Source organism: Balaenoptera borealis, assembly GCF_965194805.1.
Source record: "Balaenoptera borealis genome assembly, chromosome: 10".
NCBI lineage: Eukaryota > Metazoa > Chordata > Mammalia > Artiodactyla > Balaenopteridae > Balaenoptera > Balaenoptera borealis.
The window spans coordinates 69,798,201-69,814,212 of NC_138874.1; the positions used below are offsets into that span (position 1 = coordinate 69,798,201).

The 16,012-nt window shown below is 57.8% G+C and overlaps 1 protein-coding gene across 3 annotated transcripts; it reads left to right on the forward strand.

Moving 5' to 3' along the window:
* Nucleotides 1–1,602: 1,602 nt before the first annotated feature.
* On the forward strand, nt 1,603–14,612 carry GPRIN2 (G protein regulated inducer of neurite outgrowth 2). 3 transcript variants are annotated; one of them, XM_082407911.1, is made up of 2 exons: nt 1,603–1,764; nt 7,661–14,612. In XM_082407911.1, exon 2 carries the CDS (start codon nt 7,667–7,669, stop codon nt 8,960–8,962), a length of 1,296 nt encoding a protein of 431 aa, XP_082264037.1. In that variant the 5' UTR covers nt 1,603–1,764; nt 7,661–7,666; the 3' UTR covers nt 8,963–14,612. The 3 variants fall into 3 exon arrangements, 1 of the variants encoding a protein (XP_082264037.1); XR_014249140.1 differs by lacking the exon at nt 1,603–1,764 and having other exon boundaries at nt 6,756–10,443; nt 11,607–14,612; XR_014249141.1 differs by lacking the exon at nt 1,603–1,764 and having other exon boundaries at nt 6,756–10,120; nt 11,607–14,612.
* The last annotated feature ends 1,400 nt before the right edge of the window (nt 14,613–16,012 follow it).

Below are 16,012 nucleotides of genomic sequence, written 5' to 3' on the forward strand. Positions count from 1 at the left end.
CCTGCCTGGGCTTTCCACTCTCCAATGGCTGGGGAACTTTCTGCAGGTCCCCTCTTGATGCTAGGTGGAGGCACAGGGCTGGTGGAGACCAGAGAAGTGCGGCTGGGGCCTGAGGTCTTCCCAAACTGGAAGAGCAGCAGAGATGGTATTGCCTCTTCCGCCACTGAAGACCCCTCAGCAAAGGGCTGGGCAAGCAAATCAGTGGTCCCTGCAGCTGGGATCAACAGAGGAGGGTCGACACTGGGGCTCAATTCTCGGAGCCCAGAGATAGGACAAGGTTCTCTTACAAGGGGCCCTGGAGTGGGGGTGGAGGGTGGTAGGAATCTCTCGAGGGTGGAAGGGGTCAGGATCAGTCTGGGCTGGTGGACGCCTGTTGGGAGTCTGTGTGTAAGGAGCCCGTGGTTGTCAGAGATTGGGGGATATTGAGCGAACTGAGCTCACAGGCCCCCATCCTAGTAGGGCAGGATCGGGATTTCCCAGGGCCTGGACCGGCTCCTGGCATCATAGGGCGGGGAGAGAGTGAGACAGGGCGTTTTGGGGCTTCAGAGAGTGGCAGGAAGGGGTGTGAGCTTGGGCGGAGTTGGCTCATTCCCACATGGTCAATGCACAAGCCAGCTGTTGGGGTCCCTGGGAGTGGGCTGGAGATTGAATGCCAGGAGTTGGGTTGGCTTGGGGGCAAAGATGGAGACTAGGGACATGGGCGAGGAAAGGGATGAGGAAAGGTGTGGGAGAATACGGGCTTTGGGGCCAGAACTGGGGAAGCAACTCTGGGCATGGAATCTAGGAGGTTTAGGTTGTGGAGGCTGGGTGGAGGGCTCAGGGGACAAGACCTGGGTCTTGGAGGGGCCGTGGAGGTGGAGTGCAAAGGACCAGGGTCGGTCTTGGGGTCTGCGAGAGTGAATCGGAGAGGATCGGACTCTGGGGTCCAGGGCTTGGAGAATGAGCGTCCACAGGGCGGGGACTAAGAGGGACCCGACCGGGTATCCCAGGGGACAGGTCCTAGCGCTGGGGTTCTCGAGGGCAGGGTGGGAAGTCCGTGACTTGTGAAGGGCGGGGCCAGGGTGACCAAGAACAAGGTGCGGGCCGTGAGAAAGGGGGTCTCCAGAGCGGCTGTAGACCTCTGTGCGGGGCGTGGTGACGGAGAGGAACAAGGACCGAGGCGGCGGAGCTATGAAGACTTGGGCTGGGGAGCTGGGTCGGGGGCTGGAGGATTGTGGGCAGCCGAGCCTATGACACTGGGGACGGCGGGGTCGGGTCGATAAGATGGGTGTCTTGGGTGGGGGGTCGTTGGACAGGCCTGTAAAACTGGAGATCATGGTGGGGGCGGGGCCGAAAAGACGGGACAGTGGGACGTGCCGCGAGGAGGGGGTCAGGAAGCAGGACTGGGGGCTCGCGGGGCAGAGTAGGGGAGGGTTCGTGGGGCTGTAGGCTGTGGGGATAGTGCGGGGAGCAGAGGGACCGTGGGGGCGGGGCCGGGGGCGGGGCCGGGACGCCGACGTGGGCGGTGGAGCGCGGGGGCGGGCCCAGGTGAGCAGGGCTGTCGTCTCCTTCGTCCCGTCTCCCCCGGCTCCCCACCCCAGCCCCTAGTCACCCCTCGGCGCCTCCCCGGCGCTGGCTCCACGGGCCGGGCGGACCGCGGCTGGCGGCGTCTTCGGCCCAGGCCAGGTCCGGCTCGGCTCCATCTTGGGCCGCTGCGCCGGGCACCTGTGGCGGCCACAGGAGCAGCGCTTCCGCCGGCCTGCGCGGCCCTGGGCGGGCGAGAGGGTGAGAGGCCAGCTCCGTTCTCGCCCGTGTTAGGGCGAAGGAGGGTGGGATGGGCGGCGCCTCCCCTTCCTGCGCCCCGGAGCCCCACTCCTCACCTCTCCCTGCACTCGGACCCTCCGCATCCCGGCCCCCGCCCAGTGCTCAGCGCCCCCCATGGCCGCATCCCTCCTCCTATCTCTGGTCTCATTGCCTTTCCTATCCCCTCTTTCACGTCTCCTCTGCCCATCCTCCCATTTCTCAATACTCTGCCCAGGACCCCATCTCATTCTGCCTCCACCCCTGTTCCTATGGTTTCTTCTCCTCCCCTTCCTCCTCCCTTTTCCATCCCCACCGCCCATCCCACCCTCCTCCCACAGCCCCCAGCCCCAGACCTCCCTTCCCTCTCATTCCTCCTGCCCTCCATCCCTACCCCCTTGGCCCACAGCCCTGTCTTCCTTCAGTCACTGTCTTTGCTGCTGGGAAGGTCTGTAGCCTAGTTTGGGGGATCGCGTTGAGGACCTTCTCCCTGAGTCCCAGTGGGCTTTGTGCGGAGGGTCAGGGCAGGGACCCTTGCCCCTGGGGGAGAGTGTGTGGTGTGGTGTGTTTGGGCCTTTGGCTCCACAGCCTGTATGTTTGTTGTGCAGTGTGCAGCTGTGTGGATGCTGTTTCCTGCAGGCTCACACGCAAACGGGCCTGTATGTCGGCCTCTGGTGTGTCCATGGCTGGGGCGTGGGCCTATGCTGGTTCATGGGTGCCCGTGGCCACGCAGGTAGCGACACACCAGCCACCTGGGCTGCTTCGGGTTTGGGGCAGCTGGGCCTGGAGGCTGACCTTCTCCATCCCAGGTTCCTACTGGAAAGTATGGGCAAATCCTCCTCAGGGGAGGAAGCTCTGGGGCTGGTGGGGCCTAGGCTTCTCTGTGGTGAGCAGAGCTGGGTCCTGGGGCCTCTGCCCCACTGTTACCCCAGGACCCTTTCCTGCATAGCTTGTGAGCTGGGCATCTTGTTCTTAAGGCTCTATGATGGGTAAGTTTTGTCCCTCTAAACACTTCTCAGTAGCTCAGGAATGCTCCCTGCTGCATTCCCCCACTTTGGCCCTAAACAGTCTGGTCCTGTCAGTCCCTCTTTTGCTGCTGGGATGGATCAGACCACCTGCTGGAGGTTGCCACACCCTCACTATGCAATGAAGGATTTGGGTGGTGTGTATCCCTCCCTGGTCCCTGAGGGGAAAGATCCACATCTCAACATATGAGCAGTTTCCCCTCCTGACCACATAGCTTTGCTTTTTCCTGTCTTGGTTTTGCTGGAAGCAGAAGTCATCATCCAAATGCCTGTCCCTTAAAAGAGAGGACCTAAATGGATGCCACAGGTGTGGTCTGCAATGGGGCCTGCTTGCACTGGCCTTGGTAATCCCCCTGGGCTCATCCCCAGGGGCCTTGGACTCCTCCGCTAGGGCGACACAGCAGGAGTTGGAACCTCTGACCAGGTCAACCTAGCATTCTCTTTGGTTGGGCCTCTCTGGAAGTTTTTGCAGAACTGGAGTTTTTTACTCAAAATGACATTGGTTGAATGCTGCATGTGAGCCTGGTTGCTCCTCCACTTGCTGACAAGCAGAACTGAGGCAGCAGGAGAGTGCTGCCTTGGCCACAGGGAATTGACCACATTGCAAATTTGACTGGCATCAAGTGGGACAGGAGAGAGAACATTAAAGTGTCATCTAAAGAACACTAGGGGTCTTGGATACCTCTGTGCTTGTGCTTTAACTTGTGCTAAAACATCTTCTCAGGGTCTTTTTTTTGCATGAAACCAGAGCCTTTTCCATGATTTTTAAGGCAGATGGACATGCCATTTGGGGCACTTAGAATGCAGACTGCAAACTTGTGTGTGTCCGTATGCATGCAGGTATGAGTGTGTGCATGGGTATCCTTCAAAGTTGAGGTTTAAAATAGACTTGGAAACATAGTGATGATGGAGACATTGGGAACACTGTTGGTAACTAGGTCCTAGGATGGGATGAAAGGAAAGGATGGGTAGGAAAGATTAAGAAGCGAGACCAGGCTAACCTATAGGGTGTCTCGATGGCTTCCTAAAAGCCATCTTTCTGCTCCCCCCCACCCCCCAGTACTAGTCCTATGATACCTTGAGCACAAGTCACTCCTGATGGGAGGAAGAAAGATAAGATTACTAACAATCACTGTTCCAGGCAGTCCATATGCCATCACGTTCAGTCTTCCCAACAGCCCTGCAGGGTGGGGATTTATTTCCGATTTGCAGATTGGGGAAACTGAGGCTCAAAGTGGTTAGGGGTCCACCTGAGTGCACATATGTAGGAAGGGGAAGAGCCTGGATTGGAAGCAGACCCCTTGCCCCACCTGCTTGCCCCTGGCTCCAAGGTTCATTTGGTCAGCTCCATTGCTTCCTGAGAGGCCCCTCTTCTTGGTGGTAGGGTGTGTGGGAAACCTCCTTTCCCTGGCATAACTCGAGTAACTTCCCTCGAAGCCCTTTCCTCGTTCGGGCTGGGAAGGCCAGCTAGGGTTCAGCTGTGGGTTCTTTGACATTTCTGAGCTGCTCCAGGTCTCAGTTTTGTCACCTGCCATTTGTGGAGATGGGCTGAGGAAGGGAACCAACAGAAATATAACCTCCTCCCCCCACCCCCGGTGTCTTTGTGGTCACTGTTCTCTCACTGGGTGATGACCAACCCTGGACACTAGACAGCCATCTGGTGAGGCAGGCACAGCGGGACCCTTGTCACTGACGGCTTCTCACCAGCTCCTGGTGGAGTCTGAGGGTATCCCCAGCCTTGTCCCACCCTTTCCTTAGGGGGGCCAGGGCCTGGCCTGGCTCCTTAAGGACCTATTTGTGAGGAGGGTCCAGGGTAGGTGAGGCTCAGCCAGAAGCTGTGTAGGCTGTCCAGATAGGGCTTCCTTGGCATACTTGGTCTTGGGGCTCGGTGGTTGTCTGCCTGCCAGGGGCTATGTGTGACCACAGCCTTCCCACGCAGCAGGTGCTCCTCCTGCCCTCTTGACTCTGGGCAGCCTGTGAAGCTGCTAAGAAGCAGGTCGGGTGGGATGGACATCCAGGCTTTATTCCTACTCATTCACTTGTTCCACTGGCATGTTGTGGGCACCCCTGGGAGTGCCAGATGCTGCGCCAGGTTCTGGGACTCCAGTTGAGCCACGGCAACAGTAAATAAAAAGGAATGACAGTGGAGAGTGATGGTGTCTAGGATGGAGGTCTGCACAGTGCTCAGAGGGAGCACAGAGAACCTCAGACACTCTTGGGTTTAATTCCTGGCTTAACCACTTACCAGCTGTGTGCCCTTGAGCAGGTCACTAAACCTCTCTCATACGTCTCAGATGACATATGTCATGAGGTTGCTTGGACTATTAAATGAGACAGTGCTGGAAAGGAGATGGCACATGCCTGGCAAACAGTGGGTGATTGGGCACTGGGAGCTGTTTTTCTTATTATCATCACTGTGATTATTGGCTTTGTTGCCCTTCTCTGTTTATATGTCCATCTTAGAACTCCTTGAGGGCTGGGCCTGGGCCATAGTCCTCTCTTGCCTACTCATCCTTTTCCTGACTCTTCCAGGGACCAGTCTGGCTTCAGCCCCAAGGAGCAGCCAGGACAGGATACTCCTGCCCAGGCTGGGACCATGTCTATAGCTGCACAGTCCAGTATGGTCGTCATTAACCATATGTGGCCCTTTAAATTTCAATTACTTAAATTTAAATAAAATCAGATTTCAGTTTCTCAGTCGCACTAGCCACATGTCAAGTGCTCAGTAGCCACATGTGACCAGTGCCTACTGCTTTGGATGGCACAGAGCAGCATCTTTCCATCATTGCCGGAAGTTGTGCTGAAATGGGCTTCATAGCAAGCCTGGAGCTCTCAGGGGACAGCTGCCCTAGAAACATCCTCACCGTTGGCTCGAACAGCCACCAGCCATCTCCTGAGCTCTGGGACAGCAAGAAGTTTGTAATATACAGAAACTGAGTTCCCAAGAGCCCTTCCCACATTCCCTTTCAGGTGGCCTTGCTCACCTGGCCAGGGTGGTTGGTTTCTTGACAGTTCTTATCAGCCCAGGCTGGGAAGGCAGGACTGGGGTTGCCCGAACTGCAGCTGTTGCCTGCTATCCCTGCCCTGTTTCTGCAGCTGGTCCTGCCTGGCTGGGAGTCTCAGAGTAAAGTTTCTAATTCACAGCTTTGGCCGGGGCCGGGCTGGCCCAGATGCCCTGACCCCACTCCCTCCCTTTGGGGCCCTGCCCAGCCCCTAGCCTGCTGCCCCCTTGTTGTGCTCTGAACACATGCCTCCTGCTTTCTGCTCACCCTGTTCCTTGTTCCTTCCCCCTGGGCACCATCTCCCTCCTCTCGCTCCAGGCCCGACCTACATGGCTGGTCCTCCAGGAAGTTCTGATCCATCATGCAAAGTGAGCTCTCCTGCCTTGGAAATGCCCTCCCTCAGACCCCGTTCTTGGCACTCAGCCCTTTCCCCTATGGGTTTACTCTTGTATTCGCTTGTTCTCTCCGTCAGACACACGGCAGACACTCTCTGAGTGCCAGCCACGTGTTAGGACAGACAGTGTGGAACAGGCCACGGGCTTTGACAGCTTCAGGCTGGTGGGAGGCCCACAGTTGGCCAGACTTTTCCATCCAGGCCAGACAGTGCTCAGCCAGAGATGGAGCCAGTCCCGTTGGGGAAAGCTTCCCCGGGAGGAGACACTAAGGTTGAAGGGGCCGGTGCTGACTCTGGGCTGCAGACAGGCCAGTGGGCAGGTCTGGAGGAGTCTATGGCTAGAGGAAGGGACAGGAATGGCAGGGAGGGAATGGGGCAGGAAGTGTGCGGTGTCTGATTGGTGGTACAGGTATCCCCTGCTTTTCAAAAGTTCCCTTTATGTCACTTCACTTTTATGAGAGACCTACATTAATTAGTACAGGTTTTCAATAAAGGAAAGAAATCCGAAGAGGATTTTACAAGAAAAGGTAGTTGCCTCTTTGCTTTACACCATTTTGGTTTACGAACGGTTCCATAGGAATGCTGTACTTTCGGATAGTGGGGGAGGCCTTTACTGGACCCCATTCTGGGGGGGGCACAGCTGATCTAAACTAGTTCCATATTGCCCAATTCCAAGAGACTGGCATGCAGTAGGTGCTCAGGAGATGGCTGTGGGAGGAATGAGCAAATGCCAAGTGAGTCCTGTGCGTAGAGGGCTGATATGGGGGCCTCTTCCTCCCCTTGGAGCCTGTGATGGCAGCCAGGAAAGCCCTTCCCCTTCACGGCAGCCAAGACTGATCCCCAGAGACGTGACAGCTCAGCCAGGCTATGCCAGAGAAGATGAGGAGGGCCATGGGAGAACCCAGGGTGGTTCTCAGTGTGCCCTGTATTCATTTCTCGCTTGTCCCACGAAACTTCTCTGAGCCCCCTCCCCGCACCGTGTACCAAGGATGCTCTATTCCAGGTGAAAGAGATACTGACAGTCGTGGGAGGAGCCCGGCTAGTACTCACCAGTTGAGCTTTACTGGTTATTAAAATAGTGCAATACTTCTGTGCTAAGACCTATTGTCCCCAGCAGGCTTGGCCTCTCCCCTGGCTCCCCCCTTCCCCATAACCCAGCAGTAAAGAGTCAACAGCTGGCCTTCTGGGTGGTCTCTAGGACCTTACCCTAGGGCTCGTTCTGATCGCTCGTTTCTGGTTTTTAGGTATTTGAAGTGTCATCCCTGTGTATAATGTGTGGTGACCTTGATTTGAAGTGTCTGGTCTCCTGTCATCGTTTTGCTTGTGGCTCTGACTGGTCAGGCAGGCTGCGACTGAAGCTGTCCCCGCAGTGCGCCCTGCACCCTGTGGGCCCCCAGCAGAGTCCAGCGGAAGTGCTGCACCCAACTCAACGCCGCTCCCTCCCTCTCTCTCTCCTGCAGGCAGCCATGAGATCCAGCCGCCCTGAGCCGGGTGCCCAGGAACCCCTCGGTCCCTGCCCTCAGCCCCTGTCCTGGAGCTCCTCCAGCCTGCCGGGCGAGACCAGCAGGGGTGCCCAGGTCCCGGAGGAGGAAGGGCGCCAGGCTGAGCGTGAGGAGCAGGCACGGGCCTCCAGCCCCCGGCCACAGCCCGGGGCCATGGGTCACTGGCGGAGCAGCACTGTGGGCAATGTGTCTACCGTGGGCGGTGGTGACCTGTGTTGCCTGCGGGACCCCAGCACCGCCGCTGTGCAGAGAAGCCGCTCGGACCTGGTCTACAGCACCCAGACCTGGGGCCACAGCAGTGCCCGAAAGGCCAGCCTCAGCTGCTCGGCCCTGGGCAGCTCGCCTGTCCATAGGGCTCAGCTGCAGCCCAGCAGCACTTCTGGCCAGGGTGGCCAAGCCCCTGCAGGCCTGGAAAGGGACCTGGCTCTGGAGGATGGGACTTCAAACTCAGCCTGGACACTGGAGGAGAGTCAGGTGTGGGTGCTGCCACCTGGCCTGGGGGGCACAATGACCCACAGCAGCAGCCTCAAAGCCACTGGGCAGTCGGCCACCACCTCCTGCCATGCTCTGCCCCCAGCAGCCCTACTCTGTGGCATGAGGGAGGTGGGGGCCAGCAGCTGCTGCCATGGCTTGCCTGCCCCAGGGATCCTGGCCTTTCCTAAACTAGTGGCATCAGTGAGTGAATCTGGGCTGCAGGCTCAGCATGGGGTGAAATTCCAGTGTAGGTTGCCTGTGGGGCTTCCTGGGCATTCCCACTGCTGTGCGTACCCTTGGGGTGCCACCGGGTTAGCTATGGAGGCTGGCGCCAGGACCAAGGATATGTGGACCATGACCTCAGCAAGTGACTTGGCCCCCATCTTGGCATCACCTCTGTCAGCCCAGGATGCTGGTGTGCAAGCGGCCCCCAAGGCAGTCTGCAAAGCTGTGGCCACCAGCCCGCCTCTGGAGGCCCCTGTGGCCCTGCACACATTCCCGGAGGTAACTCTGGGGTCCAGCCTGGAGGAGGTGCCATCCCCTGTGCGGGAGGTGCGATGGGATGCCGAGGGCATGACATGGGAGGTGTATGGAGCTGCAGTGGACCCTGAGGTACTCGGCCTGGCCATCCAGAAGCACCTGGAGATGCAGTTTGAGCAGCTGCAGCGGGCCCCTGCCAGCGAGAACAGCCTGTCTGCGGAGGGCCGGAGGGGGCCTCTTCAAGCTGTTATGCAGTCCCTGCAGTGCCCCAGCTGCTGCGGCTGCTCCAGTGCAGCCCCTGAGTAAGGAGCTGCAGTCCCAGGAGCTGCCCTGGGCCCATGGACTCAGCCCCAGGGACAGTAGGGGCCCTGTGCCCTTTGGACCCACTGGCACCCATGGACGTGTCTCTGTTCTCGGCTGCCTGCAGACCACAGGACTGCAGCCTGGGGGCTTCCTTCCCCCTGCAGCTGGGCTAGTTTTTAAGGGCTTGATTTCCAAGAGCCACATCTGCACATCCGGCTCTGAACTCTGGGATGGTTTCAACACTGTGCATAAGGGGGATCCTGATTTTTCTGTCAAAACCCTTGACCTGTTCAGTCTCTCCTCAGAACTCTGCCATAATTTCCCCCAGACCTCTTGGTGGCTTTATTTTCACAGCAGTGCTGAGATACAACGAATTCCTGCTGTGAGACGTGGGGCCCCAAGTGGCAAGGACTTGTCTGAGTCTTTAGGGGCGGGAACTGACATGGTGGAGGCCTCCCATGTGCCACAGCCTGTACTCATCCCCTTACTTCGTGGAGTCTTTACCTCTTCACTCTGTTTTATAGACGCAACCACAGACATTGGCGTGGCTGTAGCTGCTATGCCCTGGGTTGGACAGCTCGAGGTGGTGGGATGAGAGCAGAGCTGAGGCTGGCTGAAGCCTGTAGTGTTTTCTTGCAGCATGTGGCTGGCAGCGCAGGGCAGTTGTGAACAAGAAGAATTTATTGAGCCCATGTTCCATGCCAGGTTCTGTGAATTCCTTGGGAAAGAAGCTGCCCGTGCCCTTGCTGAGCTCACAGTGTGTAGTATGGGGGGCTCTGAGCACTACAGAGGACTGCAGGGTACTTCTAAGAGCCAGCCTCCCAGTAGGTCATTGTGTCAGGCGCTGGCCTCAGGAAGGAGAGAGCAGGTGGCCACCTGTCCCCAAATATGTTGCAGTGCCTGAAATTGTACCATTATCACCTTGCTCCTTTGGCTTAAGGACTTATTCTCAGCTGGTGCAGTTCTTCAAAGGAGGGAGGGCAGGAATGGGTGGGAAAAGGGAAGGAGCCTGGGGTGGGGTCTCCCACCTAGTGGGAAATGGCGGGAGCTGTGAGGCCATGGGGGTCAGGGGACCATGGGGGTGGGGAGCTCAGGACACTGGCGCTTAGCACAGCCTGACTTCATTGACAAAGGAGCTCTCAAGACCTGCGGAGGATAAGGGTGAGTTTGTGTCCTTGCCCTGGGGCTTAGTGTTGGGGATTCCAAGCTCCTGGGACAGAATCCACCAGCGCCGCCTTGTGAGGGAGCCAAAGGTTAGTGCCCTGCCTAGAGTCACCTGGCATGGGAAGGTGGAGTCAGGGCCCACATGCAGCCCTGCCCATGGCCTGGCCCTGTTCCTGTGCCCTCTTCTGCACCCAGGAACCCAGGACCTGACAGCTGGCTTACCTTTCCCCACCCCCAAAGGCCCAGTACTCGAGGTGGAAATGACTCATGCAACAATGGGTTAACATTTAATGCAGGAGCGACATTCTAACAGGAACCAGGTGAGAAAGGCATGCTTCAGGTCAGAATGCATCCCAAGGCCCCAACATGGGGCTCTCTTACCCCAAAATGTGCCTTTCCCACTCCCAGCGGAGGCCAGATAAAACGTCACCCCTGCTTGAAAATGACAGTGAATCAGAGCTGCTTCTGAGGGTAGGGCTGGGCCAGAGGGGTGGGTGTGGTGTGCAGGAGGGGACTTGACCTTACCCCCCTTTTAAAATGTGATCAAGCAGGCTCTCGTGCAGTCATAAGGCTCTTGGCACCGTGCAGCCCGGGGGCCTGGGCCTGTCCATCCCGACGCCTGTGGTTCAGGGCAGGCATGTCACGCTCCGGGGAGTGACACGTGGGTACCAGGGTGCTCTCATCTCTGGCCCTGCGTGGGGGTGCCAGGAGCCCCAGCTGTGAGGACACGGTGGGGAGGGGTGATGAACTGGGGTAGGAAGGCATCTTCACACAGGGCCAGGGCTGAGCAGGGTCTTGAGGACATAGCAGGGCTGGACTGGTGGGTGAGCAGGGAAGGGCATACCAGGCAGAGAGAACGGCCTGGCCAGAGGCTTGCAGGTGGCTGTCTTGCCCAGGCTGCGGTGAATCACGGCAGTGCAGGCTGAGTTGGGGTGTTTGTTGTGTTGGGAGGCTGGCCAGGGGGTCCTAGTTGTGAGTCTCCTGGTGTGACTGAGGAAAGGGACTCTACAGGAGCTGTGGAAGCAGGGGTGGACACAGATTTCATTCCAGCAATGTCCCTTTGGCTGCCATGACGGGAGATTCATGTGGAAGAGGTGGGAGGGAGGAGCCCAGGCGGGACTGGGGTATGGGAACCAAGGAGCGTCCCTTTATGGGGAGATGGAGAGGGCAGCTAGGGCTGGGCGTGTGTACACACACACACACACACACACACACACACACACACACACACACACACACACACACAGCGTGTGATGGATTTGGGAAGGAGGAGGAGTTCCAGGAAGCTGAGGCTTCCAGTCTGAGTAAAAGGAGGTGAGGCTACCACCTGGGACAAGGAGAGGCAGGTGGAGGTTGGGGAGGGACAGGTGAAGGGCTGCACGCCACAGGGCTTGGCTGGGACCAGGGACACCCTTCATGAAGAGACTTTCTCCTCTGTCCTGTGCAGGCTGTCATGAGTTCATTCTCCGTTTGCCACCTCTAGGCTGCACCTGGTATGTCAAGATGGCAGGCTGGGCTGTGCCCTGAATGCGGAGGGCTAGCCAGCCACCCTCCCACCTCTTCGTGACCGAGATAAAGGTTTGCAGGGTGGTGCTGGAATCCAGCCTGGCCTGTGTCCGAGCTGGGGGCTGTGCACGGCTGGGGCCCCCGCAACACCCTCCTAGGTAAGCTTGCCACCCCGGAACAGCGGAAATGGTGTCCTTGGCCTCACTAGCCCAGGCTGCACAGCCTCTGCGGACAAGTCTACTTGGAGCAGCTGCAGCTTAATTTCTGAATTCAACCTGGAGACCCAACCCTCCCACCCCCTTCTTGCTGTGGCCTTTCCCTGGCTCGGCCTGACTGGCAGTGGTTTAGGGTCCCAGAACATGGCCACCAGCTTCGTTTACAGATATCTTCCTCTCAGACTCCAGATTTCTGACCAGACTTTCTGGGACCCCTTTAGACCTGGCTCTGGAAGGTGGTGGATTTCATTATGTGTATGTCTGTTTTGTTTTGAATTTGAAATAAAGTAACGGAGATCACAGCTTTGTCAGGGAAGGGTCCAGTTGGTCCTGGCTGGTCTTGTTTGTTTTGTTTTGTTCTGGTAGATTCTGTCCTTTGGAGCCTTCCCCAGATTCCTAGGGCTCCATGCTCAGGCAGGAATCACCTCTTCTCCAGGGATCTCCCTTCCGTCCACCAGCTCTCCTTCCTGGCAACCTGGGGCCCCAGTAGCTGAAGCCTAGCTCCCTGGAACTTGTCACCTGTGGGCCTGGCCAGGACACAGGGCATGCATCTCCTCTCCAAGTCCAAGGCTGCCATCACCGTCACAGGGATCATCAGTCTACCTGGGGGAGAAGCTATTCCTGCCAGAGTGTAGGCTACTGCTGGGCTGAGGGCACAGTGTGGGGGAGGGTGGAAAAGCAGAGAATGGCCCTAACCCACTGTGACATCACCTCCTGAGTCTGCAGAATTGGGTCTCTGTCCCCCAGAGGTACTGGATTTTTATTTCACAGGAGGCCAATGGGGTCTTCCCAATGCAGGTCCTGATACTTAGGATATTGAGGGGGGGCACTATAGCTTAGTCGTCTAAAACTTGAGTTTGAATCCTGGATCTCACCTATAGCTATGAGACCTTGGTCAAGTTACTAACCTCGCTGATCCTCAACTTCCTCATCTGTAAAATGGGGGTGATAATGGTGCCTCCCTTTTTTGGCTTGCTGTGAGTAGTAAACGAAGTAGCCCACATAAGGTACCTGGCACTGAGTTAGCGCTTAGCACACGTCTGCTGTTGCTAGGTACCACTTCCACAGCCATCAGTGGGATCAGCTCTTGCCCTGTCAGCTTGGCCTTAATCTAGGCCCACATTGTTTCCTTAACCCTCCCTCATTCAGAGCCTCTTTCCAGGTCCTTCACCCTCTGCCTTGAACCATGCTTGGGACACATGTATTCTGGCCCTGGTCCTCTGAAACCCTGGCTCCCAGAGCCATGTTAAGGAGAAGCATCCCATCTCTCACTGCTAGTCTGCAGTGGGCTCCCCAGAAGCTTTTCATTTCCCAACATCTTTCCTGAGAAAAGACACAGCGTGCTTTCTCAGCATCCTATTAACACAGCTGAGAGAGCAGAGCGCCTCCATCGGCATCCATCCCAGGGGCAGTGGGGAGGCTCTGCAGGTCCTGCACCCACTGCCCTTGGTGCTCTTTCTCCCCCATCCCCTATTTATCTTTAATTTCAGTTCCCCCCATTTCTCCTTTTCTGTCTCATGTCCTCTTTGCCCCCAGAAACCTTCTGTCTCCCCGCCATCCATCCCACTGTCCTCCCCACTGCTTCCTTCCCTTTATGCCAAGGCTCTGCCTTGCCTTATCCCTTCTGCTCCAAACAGCAGTCTCTCTTCTCATGGTCAGGGTCTTGGCATTCCTGATTTTCACTAGTCTAGGCCCTTCCTTCCCACCTGTCCTTTTTCTCTTCGGACAAAACCCAAACTGTTTGAGCTTGCCAAATAGCTTCTGAGCTTCTTCCTGGAGAAGGAGGCCTCCCTGGGACAGCTTGGGGTTGCTTTGTCAGGTTGTTTCCATCGCTTTTGCCCAAAGAGAGAAATCAGTTGTCAGTGGTCCTGCCCTGTGAGTGAAGAGGCTTTGATCAGGCTAGAAGGACACCTGTCAATCCTCAGTTTGGGTGACCTTTATTGGGCCCTGGCTGGCTAGGTCACCCAAGGGGCACGATGGGTGGGTGGTACCCATCTGCTGGCTTTAGGTAGGTCATCTCTCTCTCATGTTTTCAGAATCTTCTTGCTTGCCTTGTAATTAGGTTGGGGCATGGCCTGGGCCTCGGTAGGGACACACCGCGCTGTCTGGTCTCTGCTCCCTTCCTGTGTGGGACTGGACTTGTGTCTAGGAGCCAGGGCTGGGGGCAGGGGGAGGAGACTTCTGAGAAGACTTCTGAGACACTGAGAAGGCCTGAGGTGGGCCCAAGTAGGGAGCCTTTGTTGGGGCTGGAATTTTCTATGGCTCACCAAAGAACTACACTTGGGGTGTTGAAATCCAGCTGGGGAGGAGTGGATTTGCCTCTCATCCCAGGCCCACTTGGCTCCTCCCTTTTAGGCTTCTGCTTTGCCCTTCCTCTCTTCACATCTCATTTCTCGCTGTCAAGGGTCTGGGAAGGAAGTGGCCAAGGACGCCATTTTGTTTGCAAGCTTTGTGGCTTTTGTCAGCCCCGCTTGCGTCTTTTAAGGAAGACTCTCTGGTTTGATTTTCTTTTGCTTCAGACTTGGGGGAATTCAGAGAGAGGGGAAGGGGCTTCTTGTGAAGATTTCAACCCAACTCCCCTCTCCCCTGATGCAATCCCCTGGGCATGGCCCACGGCCTCCTCTGTGGTCACACCACTGGGCTGGGGAAAGGAGAGGCAGGAACCAGCAGAACTGTGGTCCCAGAGGGGCTGGGACACAGCTGGGCGTTGGTCCCAGGCGGCTGGCGGGGTCAGCCAAGGGCTTCGGTGCGGAGCTGGGATCCGGGCAGCGCAGCCCGCCGGAGGAGCACGGGCGCCCCCTTGTGGCCGCGGAATCGCCTTCCAGAGGCACCTGGGGGCGCAGGTTGGGAGCCACCAACCCTGCCCCGCCCGCGGCGGCCTCGAGTGACCTTCCTCCTGTCCCGCCCTGGGTTGAAGACGCGGGCGGGGTGGGGGGATGGCGGACACTGCTAAGTTCGGTCCCTGTGCCTTCTCCTCCCCCTCCGCCACTCCTGACGCTCCACTGCCAACCAGGACAGCTGAACGGAAGCTTCCAGAGAAGAGCAAAGAGCTGGAGAAGGTGGAGGGGGTGGAGTCCAGGCGGGGCGAGGCAGGGCGAGGCGGGGCGGAGCGGAGTGGAGTGAGGGGTGCGGGCGCCGGGATGGGGAAGGGTGCGGGCGCCGGGATGGGGAAGGGTGCGGGCGCCGGGATGGGGAAGGGTGCGGGCGCCGGGATGGGGAAGGGTGCGGGCGCCGGGATGGGGAAGGGGGCGGGGGCGATTTCGGCCTTTGAAAGGGAAGACAGCCTCACTTTACTTACACCATTGACTCCAAATGTGAGTTATACACGCCGAGGGGGCTGAGCGTAGGAGCCTTGTTTTATAACCCTTCGGCTTGCGTTTGTCTTTAAGTTTACCTAGAGCCTCGAAATGTGCCCCGTGGTCCCACCCCACGAAGGTCCTCTTCCTGGGCCATGGAGAGAGCAGGTGTGGACAGCCGGGAGTGTGCCTCCCGTCACGGGGGACTGACCCTGTCTGGCAGAGGGAGTACCGGGGGCAGTGGGCTTGAGGAGGGGGTTCTGAGCTAGAGCTGGCTGTCAGAGAGGGACTGGGGCCTAAAGGTCACTGCGGTGGCGGCTGATTCTGAGGGTCTTTCACCCTGTCTCTCCTTGCCTGGCATGATTTCCACCTACTCTGTCTGGTGCTCAGGGCCAGCTGGGTGTGCCAGGGGTGATGGCAGCCAAGAGAGAGGTTGGAGGGAGAGCTTCTTCTTTGCAGCATGTCAGGCAGGAGGATTGGATAGAGCCTCTCAACTGAAGTGTGGATGAGGGCTGTGTCTGGGATGGAAAGAGAGAGTAGAACTTGAGCAGGGGTGGGCTTCTCTTCTTCAGTGGGGTGAGAGGGAGTGGCTGGGCCCAGTACAAGCACTCCTCTCTCTTTACATGCCCACAAAGCCTCCCTGAGGTGGTCTCTCGAGGACATTTTTTTTTTTTTGGCTGCATTGGGTCTTCATTGCTGCTCGGGGCCGGGGTGGGGGTGGGGCCTTGTCTAGCTGCGGCAAGCGGGGGCTACTCATTGCGGTGCGCAGGCTTCTCATTGCGGTCTCTTCTCTTGTTGTGGAGCACAAGCTCTACGCACGCGGGCTTCAGTAGTTGTGGCGCACGGGATTAGTTGCTCCGTGGCATGTGGGA